Source organism: Anarhichas minor, unplaced genomic scaffold (genome assembly GCF_050575085.1).
Source record: "Anarhichas minor isolate MPS153535 unplaced genomic scaffold, ASM5057508v1 ptg000066l, whole genome shotgun sequence".
NCBI lineage: Eukaryota > Metazoa > Chordata > Actinopteri > Perciformes > Anarhichadidae > Anarhichas > Anarhichas minor.
The window spans coordinates 1,233,479-1,244,045 of record NW_027466512.1 but is presented as its reverse complement, the minus strand read 5'-3'; the positions used below and the strand labels follow the sequence as shown (position 1 = coordinate 1,244,045).

The 10,567-nt window shown below is 43.8% G+C and overlaps 1 protein-coding gene across 1 annotated transcript in view; it reads left to right on the top strand.

Annotated features, from left to right (window-relative positions):
- The first annotated feature begins 806 nt into the window (after window positions 1-806).
- Window positions 807-10,567, top strand: part of LOC142934046 (collagen alpha-6(VI) chain-like) — a 36,026-nt gene continuing 26,265 nt past the window's right edge. Inside the window, exons 1-11 of the mRNA XM_076078400.1 lie at window positions 807-858; window positions 2,036-2,054; window positions 2,188-2,282; window positions 2,537-3,124; window positions 3,698-4,255; window positions 4,542-5,162; window positions 5,412-5,972; window positions 6,714-7,265; window positions 7,752-8,339; window positions 9,228-9,785; window positions 9,880-10,235. Of these exons, the coding sequence (XP_075934515.1) occupies window positions 807-858; window positions 2,036-2,054; window positions 2,188-2,282; window positions 2,537-3,124; window positions 3,698-4,255; window positions 4,542-5,162; window positions 5,412-5,972; window positions 6,714-7,265; window positions 7,752-8,339; window positions 9,228-9,785; window positions 9,880-10,235 (4,548 nt within the window). The remainder of the gene's footprint in view (window positions 859-2,035; window positions 2,055-2,187; window positions 2,283-2,536; window positions 3,125-3,697; window positions 4,256-4,541; window positions 5,163-5,411; window positions 5,973-6,713; window positions 7,266-7,751; window positions 8,340-9,227; window positions 9,786-9,879; window positions 10,236-10,567) is intronic.

Genomic DNA, 10,567 nt, shown 5'->3' with positions numbered 1-10,567 from the left:
GAGTCTGATAAAGGTGTGGAATAATGATAAAGTCCGATATACCAACATGATATTATAACGTTCCTGGGAAATCAAATGAGAAACTACTCCTAAGCTTTTGTATGTCAGGACGTGGAGGAGGGGAAGCTGCTGTTTGTTCCTCCTGTGGGTGATTCACTATTATTGGACTCTTTGGAACAGAAGGTCTTTGATATGGTCTCAGTTACACGGAGGAACATTGAGATGGTTCTGACTGTAACAGAAGGTCTTTAATGGCGTCATATCCTCTTTGTTGTCTGATGGAAGCTTTTAGATGTTGGTGGTTTTTAACTCTATATTTTAACCTGGGAGGATTTTATTCATCGGACATCAGATCGTAAGTTAAACAGGTAAACAGTCCCAAGTGAACGGTGCCAGGTAAACGGTCCAAGGTAAACTGTCCAAGGTAAACGGTCGGTCCCAGGTAACAGATTCCATGTATGCGTGCACATACATGGAATTTGACTCCGGTTACATATTGCTCTCATCGTACATGCACACACATGAAATATATACAATAAACAAGAGAAATATAAAAAACAAGGACATGAAAGACAACCAAGTAGAAGAGAGAAACTAAGCATAAACATTTAACATTTAAGTATGTACAGTATAAATATATATCTAAGAAAGAACACTGAAAAGATAAGAAGAAATAAAGTGATCATGAAATCACTGAGAAGTGGAATATCAGAGCTCAGAGGTGGTCAAGCTTTCCTCTCCTCCAGTGTGGGAGGCGACGGCGGCTGGGAGGGGTTTCCTGCAGAGACCAGCCTGAACCTCCCTACATGGCTGCACGACTGTTGTGTTTGGAGCGCAGAGGACGACAGCAGCAGACCTGTAAGTGTCTCTTTACTTCTGTGCATGAATGGAATCAGAATGATCAGAGTTTGCATGAAGCTTTGTGATTGTTACTTGACTCACCTGCAGACCTGCAGACTGGAGTTGGTTTTCAGTTCAGGATGATCTTCACTTCTTCATCAGCTGATAAAAACTGAGGTTTTGTTTTAGTCTAGTCTGTAAAGATTGACTGTGTGAAGTGTCGTCTTAATGTTCCATTTAAAGTGTGAGGAGGTTTGGATGTGTCCTTTCACGGTACAAGAATGAATGTTCTTACTCATGTATTAGCACTTTTGGTCGAGCTGTTGATGCTGCTTTAATAATAATAACTTAGAATATTAATATTCAATTCTGCATATTTTATACATATATTAATGCATATTCTAAAAGTTTATTAAATGATATGCATAGTGTTGTAAGATGGAAATAGTGAAGAGAGAAGCAATGATTCACTATGAGTTCAGTCCGTTAGTTTATTAAAATGTTTAAAGACATATTGGTTGTGTTCAGAGCTTTTACTCTGAAGGAAGGAATATACATTTACATATATATATATATATATATATATAACGTATATATATATACGTTGTCCAGCTGTTTGTCCTTGAACTAAATAAAGTGAGTCTTGATGTGAAACACGTTTCCCTGAGATTAATGCAGCTGTCTGAAAGTATGGAAGTTCATTAACGTCTAAGTTACATTACGCTGTGATCATCCTGAGAGTCTGTGTCTGACATCTGTAACTTTAAAGTTAATGAATGAGACATCAAGACGATGTTTACTACAGCCCCCCCCTATCCGTCTATCCATCTGTCTATCCGTCCGTCCGTCTATCCGTCTATCCGTCTATCCATCTATCCGTCTGTCTATCCGTCTATCTATCCGTCTATCTATCCATCTATCTATCCGTCTATCTCTATAAATAGATGAAGTATTAATATTCACTGTATGTTTGTAGTTCTGGCTGAAAGCACTCTTCCTGAGTGGGATAATGTGATCCTTGTGAGTCTTCTTCTTCTTCTTCTCTCAGAGGATCTTTGTCTCTTTGATCAGAGTTTAGTTAGAACGTCAACTGAACTAAAGAACATCTGTTGGTGAAGACACATTCTACAAAATAAAAGCATCACACCAGCTGTTCTGTGTCGTGTATATTTCTTATAATCCGTTCCTTTTGCAGTGTTTGCTGTTGACAAGAGGTTAAAGTCACGACATCCAGTTCTACTTCTGTGACTGTGTTTCCGTCATCAGTCAGCCAACACTGGTGAAGCTGAAGACAAAAGTTACTCTGTTACATCTATATAATATTTATGTGTTATATCTGTGTTGAAGGAGCAGAGAAACTCCCATCATGAAGGGCAGAACGAGTCTCCTCCTCTTCCTCATCATAGCGGCGTGTTCCTCTGGATCCGCTGCTCTGACTACAGGTGGGTTTAAACCGGTTTGAAAGATTGTGTGTGTGTGTGTGTGTGTGGGGGGGGCAAGTACAGTATATGCTGTTTATGTGAAGAAGAAAGTACAGTCAATATATTTAGAGATTAACAACTGGTGAAACTGGAGCTTCACAGTACAACAATGATCCATTAGTTCATTACAATGTGTACCATTGGGACCTGTAATGTTTCTCTGAGACCTATCGTAGTTCATGTACAGCTGAACCTTTTTTTTTTCTCCGGCTCAGAGTGTGAAAACGCCACCTTGGCCGACATCGTCTTCCTGGTCGACGGCTCCAACAGCATCGGTCACCATAACTTTCAGGAGGTCCGGTCTTTTCTCCGCAGCCTCATCAAGGCCCTGGACATCGGCCCTGACAAGGTTCGGATCGGCTTGGCTCAGTACAGCAATAAAACCTTCCCGGAGTTCCTGCTGAAGGATCACACGAACAAGAAATCCTTGCTGGCTGCAGTGGAAAAGCTTCCCTACCGAACAGGAGGCACCAAAACAGGCGAGGCCATCGAATACCTCCAAAAGAACTACTTCACAGAGGACGCCGGGAGCCGAGCCAATCAACGGGTGCCTCAGATCGCTGTGGTCATCACGGATGGAGACTCCCAGGACAACGTGACGGCGTCCGCCCAGCTCCTGAGGCAGCACGGAGTCATCGTGTTTGGCATTGGGGTCGGAGCAGCCAACCGGAAGAAGATGGAGTCCATCGCTAACTGGCCTCCAGAGCGCTTCCTGTCCTCCATCAAAAACTACCAGGATCTGAAGACACTGAAAGATCGTCTGCTGCAAATGGTTTGCGTCACTGTGGAGGATCAGAGGCAAGGTAATGAAATATAAAAACATCTAGCCAACGTTCATCTTTTGAAATACACAAAACGGCCGAAGTCTAGATCAGACTGTTAGCTAGTTTGATGGTCCCACCCTGCCTCTCAGCCTGAGGGTCTATGTTACCTTTTATTTGCTACTGTTACATAAGCATTAGCATTTCAAACAGTTCAACTGATTACTGTCAGTTTTTGAGGTACATGTCGATGTAGTCAAGGTGGCAGTTTGCTTGAAAACAAAATGCTCTCAATGCATCCTTGTCCGAAGCGTTGCTGTTCCCAAGCTCAAAGACGGCCGTCACAGAAAGACATGATTTATTGTATAAATAAGGAAACGGGTATTCGTGGGGTTGCACCTGCTTATACATGAACAAAGTCCTGGTGTGAAGCCTGAAAAATGAGAGCTTGGGAGCATATTGTCTCCTTCAAGTTGAAGTCAGTTATGCTGAATTCTTTGGCCCCTCCTTGACAAACCGGCCACGACTCTAAACTGTGGGTGTAGCAACACTTGAGCATACTGACACCTTGACTGTACCGCTATAAGATGTAATTGTGTTTGTCTCTGCTTTCAGCTTTGGCGGACCGGTTTGGAGATACTTTCTTCCTGGTGGACAGCGGCATACCTCCCGAACAGTTCTCCATATTTAAGAAAGACTTTCTCAAATTGATTGACGAGCTTAACGTCGGCGCGTCCAGCTACCGCATCGGTTTGGCTCAGTACGGTCAAGAACCCAAGACGGAGTTTTATCTCAATACTTTTCAAACTAAACAGGAAACCCTGGGTGCTGTCAAACATTTCCGCCTTGCCCCGCAACCCAACCGACCACGAAACCTGGGCCGCGCTCTGAAGTACGCCAGCACTCACTTTTTTACCCGTGAGGCGGGGGGGCGAGCCCACCAAGGCACCCCACAGTCCCTGGTCGTTGTGAGTGGAAGAAAGTCCGATGATTATGTGTCCGAGCGCGCTCAAAATATCAAAAAAGCAGCGGTAACTGTTTATGGGATGAGTGCAGGTGCAAGCATGGATGAGTTAATGTTATTTGCCAGTGATGGGTACGCATTCGATTCTCCCCGATTACTTCTTTTGAAGGATTTCTTGATGACGGAGCAAAAGGAGACCATTACTGAAGGTGAGAACCATCATCCGTCATTCATTTGGGAAACTTTGGGAAACTGTATTTCGTGTTTTTGTCATTCTTCAGTTAGTGACAGACTTTAACGGCAGTGAGGAACAAATAATAATGACATAATTGACACAAAATGATTCTAGCTCGTCCTTCATTTTAAAAATAAAAGTAATTCATTGAATGAAATTCTAATTTTAACGTCGCATTCCTGTGATATAGTTCATCTTCACATATATTTGAATGGTTAAGTAGAAGATAGCTCAAGTAACTAACTACACTCTTTTCACAGATTGCAAAGGAGCCATTGTGGCCGACATCGTGTTCATCGTCGATGAGTCTGAAAGCATCGGAAACGACAACTTCCAGCTGGTGCGCACTTTCCTCCACTCGGTCGTGAGCGGCCTGGATGTCAGTCCGTCTCGTGTCCGAGTGGGCATCGTTACATACAACACCGAGTCCACAGCACAGGTCTACCTCGACACCTTCGATGACAAGGACGAAGTCCTCCAGTTCATCAAGATCCTGCCTTACGATGAAGGCGGAACGAACACTGGAGCAGCTCTAAACTTCACCCTGAAAGAAATCTTCATTGAGGAAAAGGGCAGTAGGAAAGCAAAGGGTGTCCAGCAGGTGGCGGTGGTGATCACAGACGGTGAATCCCAGGACAACGTGAGCGACGCAGCGCTCAACCTCCGTCGGGCTGGGGTCACCATTTACACTGTAGGAATCGAAAACGCCAACAAGCCTCAACTGGAGGAGATGGCGACTGACCCCTCTCATCAGTATGTCTTTAATGTGGACAGTTTCACAGAGCTGAAGGGCCTGCAGCTGAGCCTGCAGAAAGTCCTGTGTGAAAACATCATTGACCGAGTCACCTCAGTTGGTAAAAGGGAAACGAGCAACAGAGAAGGTTTGAACCAGTGTTTTTTGATAGTTACTTAATATGAAAGCCAGAAATCCCTGGTCAATGTTCAACAACATCATGTTCACCCAGCAGTTTGTTTGTGCTCTGGGGATGTAAAGTTGTAGACTACTTGTTGCCTCTTGAGTTGTTGTTCTTTAGTTTAGTCTTTACTCAAATATTCCCCAGTGTTTGAATGTTCATTTTTAACCTTCCACTCTCAAAGAACTAACCTTTAAAGTTGCTCTTCCTCTCCAGCATGTAAGCAAAAAGATGAAGCGGACATCTTCTTCCTAATGGACGACTCAGGGAGCATTGAGAACCTCGACTTCGAAGACATGAAGACCTTCATCATCAAGTTTCTACATACCTTCACTATTGGGCCAGAAAATATACGTGTGGGGCTTGTGAAATATGCTGATTCGCCAACTATAGAATTCGATATGACAGCCTACCCAGATGCCAAGTCATTGGAGAAAGTCGTCTTGGGTATTGAACACGTAGGAGGTGGGACAGAAACAGGAAAAGCTCTGTTATCTATGGGCAAACACTTTGAGAGAGCCGTGGCCAGCCGGGTTCACAAAGTCTCAGAGTACCTGATCGTCATCACAGACGGGGAATCCACTGATGAGGTCAAGGCTCCGGCAGAACAACTGAGGGCTCAGGGCGTCATCATCTACGCCATCGGGGTGAAAGATTCAAACAAAACGGAGCTGGAAGAGATCGCCGGCGACCCCAAGAGGACCATCTATGTCAATAATTTTGATGCCTTGAAATCCATCAACAATGACATCATCACAGACATCTGTTCTGAAGACGGTAAGGATATTTAGTAAATAAATCTTGAGTCAAAAGTATGTTGTGTTGTTCCCGTCTGGATGAAGATGACCAGGTGTATTTGAATGTTTAATTGATATTTCTGCTTTTAGCGTTTCTTAACTAATACCATCTCCGATAAGCCGTAGAGCCGTAGTGCTGCTAGTTCAGATATTGACGCATGAGAGAGACGTTTTTTATATAGCAGACTTTACAGCTAAAACAAATGAAATATGAATATGAAAGAAACCGACTCGTGATTTTCATGGGAGCTGCAGTTTATTTGTATCCTAACAAATTAATGTTGTTTAAGCTTTCAACTTCTGTCGTAGAAGCTCATTTATCTCAGAATAAGGATAGCAAGTAAGAAGACTGATGATGTAAACTCTCAAATGACAAATTGTAGTAAGTAGAGATATAAATATACAGTACCGAAACTATGCCATCCAATATAACCATCATTTTCCTTGGCCTGGAAGACAGTGAGTAACAGAGTCAGTGACTCCGCCTTATCGTGACCCTTCAGTTATCGGGGCATGAGGTTTTTTAAGCAAAGCCTTCTAAAGGTACCAATTTGAGTTGAGTGTTTTTAACTTTGACTAGCTAGTTGTTTTTGAACTAGTGATTTAAAAGGTCACACCCCTCGTAGCTTGTCTCTTTTCCTACAATCTCATTGGTACTCAACGACAGAAAAGTGTGGAAACAGGAGCACCATGTAATCATTTCTGTGATCTTTGTCCACAGCTTGCAGAGATGTACAGGGTGACATCTTTTTCTTAACTGACAGCTCTGAGTCCATCTCTAAGAAAGACTTTCAGACAATGAAAGAGTTCATGAAATCTGTCATCAGCAAGTCCGCCATCGGGCAAACCGAGGTGCAGGTCGGCGTCATGCAGTTCAGCACAAACCACAATCTGGAGTTCCCCCTCAGGCACTACAGCAGCCCAGATGACATAATGTCAGCCATCGATAATATGGAGCAGATGAATCAAGGCACGCTCACAGGTAAGGCCCTCAAAGAGGTGTCGCAGTATTTCGATGCAACCAGAGGAGGGCGACCTGGCAAGAGGCAGAGTCTGATAGTGATAACAGACGGTGAGGCCAAAGACCAGGTCAAAGGCCCCGCTGAGGATCTGAGGGCCAAGGGAGTGGTGGTCTACGCCATCGGCATTGCGGACGCCAACAAGACCCAGCTGGAAGAGATCAGCGGTTCATTGGACAGGGTATATGCTGAGAGGAACTTTGATGCTCTGAAGAACTTGGAACGCCAGATGACCTTGAAGATCTGCAAGAAAGGTAAGAGAAGTTCAAGACCATCCCAAAAAATGATTTAGATTACGGGTTTATTAAAGCATTGAGCCTTTAGGTTAATCTCTTTTTCTCACAAGGGAGTCTTTGTGGTTTTACCAGTTTAGCATTAAAGCTAATTGATGACCAACAACTGCTGGGTGCGGTTACTGCATGTCACATCTCAAAAGTCCTGTCCCCATAGTAGGGTTGCCAGGTTTGAGCTCTGCAATAACTCTGCTGTCAACCAACCCGGCTGACTAGCATGGATCGGTGACTAGCTTACCAGCTAACAAGATCCAACATAGAAATGAAGCAGCCTAGTGTTGTGCTAAGCTAGGCTAAACACATCCGAGACATATCTCTGTACTGAGCACATAGACGTAAAGTTGATTTTATCTTTTCATCTTTTATGAGACCACGATAAGAACCAATCAGGTCTCAGTTTCCCTTCTAACACTCTGTTTGCTCTTTGTCTCTGTTCTCTTCAACCAGATTGTCAGATAGGAAAAGCTGACATTATTTTCCTGGTGGACAGCTCCACAAGCATAGATCCACCAGAATATGAAAGTATGCGGACGTTTATGGAGTCAGTAGTGAACCAAACCACAGTCGGCGAGGACCAGACTCGTTTTGGGCTCATCTCCTTCTCGAATTACACCGTGCTTCATTTGACTCTGAATGCTTTTTACTCCAGACGAAAAGTTCTGGAAGCGATCCCCATTAAGAATCCACAAGAAGGAAACACCTACACAGGCGAGGCCTTGAAATACTCGCTGGAGTTCTTTAGCGCTCAGCATGGTGGCCGGAGAGACCGCAAGGTGCCTCAGATTCTCATGGTGATCACAGACGGGGTTTCCAACGGTCGTTTAGACTTAAAAGAGACATCTGATGCACTGAGAAACAACGGGGTCATTGTCGTCAGTATCGGAGTGAAAGCATTAGAGAATGAGCTGGAGCAGATGGCTCGTGAGCTGAAGACGATGGCTGGTGGAGACGAATCCAAAGTTTTCTACGTGGACGCCTTTGAGGGACTAGAAACTTTGTACAGAAACATGTCTGATGTCTTCTGCATTAAGGCCGGTAAGACAACAAAAGAGTGTTTAAAATCTTTTTGATGTATAGTTCACAGGGTCCAAAGGTGTCCTGCATCTTCTGAACTGGAAGATTTAAAAGATCAATTCAGCAAACAAAAATACATAATTTACACTTAAACCAGGTGATATCTGATAATGCTCACAGTTTTATTCCAGAAAGTCATGATTTGGGGGAAAATCTTCTCAGCACTATTTCAGTATTGAGTCCAGTAAGTGTCGAGTGGAATCTTTTGATAAATCAGAAACTTTATTCATTAATATTTTAGTGCTCAATGTTCTTATTGTGTTCCATTGAGTCAATAGTTCATTGCTCCTTCACCTTCTTTGTGGACAGCAGCAGTCCTTACTGCACATCCAGAATCTTTTGTGAGGTTTTATGAACTAGATGATATTCAAAATAAACCTTGAAAAGGAATGTTAAAGATACACAACAAAGAGTAAAAATCCCCAAACCTTAAGTATATCCATGTCCGCAGTCCGAGACCAAAACACAACAATTCCTTCTAAGAGGCTAAGTGGATTCTAGCTAGATATAACACAAATGGAATGATTTCAGCTGTTAATGTATACTTCAATAGACTCAATACTTCAGAAACAACACATTTGACAAAAAAAAGAGTGCCTTCCAGATTTTGATTGGCTGATCAGGTCGAGCAGGAAAGATGTAAAAAATTGTGCCGTACCCGATTACCTGTAGACCATAAGAGGTATTGGTCACATTTTGAGAACTACCTGATCAGTACACGTCAATAACAACCTCAGTGAATTGGGGAGTTGAGAGTTTGTTGTGGCCAAACATGAATGAACCAATACAGTGATAATTGAACTTATTAGTAATGTAAACAAACACCTTTCTCTTGCTCTGCTTTGGCAGCTTGCGAGGCCGACCTGGTCTTCCTACTGGACTACTCCAGCAGTATCAACTCATCCGAATACAACGTCATAAAAAACTTTACGACAGACCTGGTGAACAGCTTCAACGTCAGTGAAGACTTTGTGCACGTTGGACTTGCACAGTTCAGCAATGTACCGAAACATGAGTTTGACCTCAACAAGTACTTCCATAAGGAGGATTGCATCTCACACATCCAAGGCTTGGAATACAAAGGTGGAGACACCTATATCGGAAAGGCCTTGGATCACATCAAGGATTACTTTGAGGTGTCGCGGGGCAGCCGCAGGGAGATCCCCAAGATCCTGGTGTTGATCTCAGATGGTAATTCTCACGATGAAGTGAGGGACGCAGCCAGCAGTCTCAGGGATGTGGGGATCAAGGTGTTTGCCATCGCCGTCGGAGACGTTTACCCCCTGAAGCTCCTTCAAATCACCTATACTCCAGAGAGGCTATTTACAGTGCGGAACGTCAAGGAATTGGCAAATATCAAGCAAAAGGTGGTGGACGAGATTTGTCCAAAGGATCCGCCCCCCCAAGGTTTGTGAGTTGAAAAGTGTGACTTTGACTTTCCCTCCATATTCCTCTGTTTCTCTGGCTGCCAAAGGTAAAAACATGTTTCCTTTTACTTCAGCCTGCAGCATCGATATCGCCATGGGATTCGATATTTCTCGGGAAGACCGAGGTCCTGGCGAGATGCTGATCAGCGGCCACGCCAAGCTCCAGGCCTTCCTGCCAGAGATCGTCCGTTACGTTTCTTCGGTACAAGGTCTGTGCTGCGTCGTTACGGATCCTGTCAAGACCAACATTGCCTTTCGAGTGCTCGGTAGAGACGGACAGCGCCTGTACGACACAAACTTTGAGCCCTACAGCAGCGACGTGGTGCATAAAGTCATGAACCTGCAGATGTCAGGACCTTCCTACTTCAAGACAGCCCTGCTGAAGTCCTTCAAGGAGATGTTCAAGGTCCAGTCCAAAGCTAACGTGAAGGTGAGACATACACAGCTGGTTGTGTTTCTATTTGGTCATCATGAAAGTATCACATAGTGGCGAAGGCTTGTTATTCTGTAGCCACAGTGTTCTGCATGCTAACATGCTAACATGCTGATGTTTAGCATGTTTACCATATTCATAATTAGCATGACAGAATTACCAGGAGATGCAAAGAACAGCTGAGGCTGATGGGAGTTTCTTGAGTCATAAACCAAAGTATTAGACTTAGTGAAACGCTGACCTGATGATGGCGCTAGATGAAAAGTCAGAGCATCACCAAAGTTATTAGCTTTCATCCTCAGAGGAACATGAATCCATCACCGCTTCAG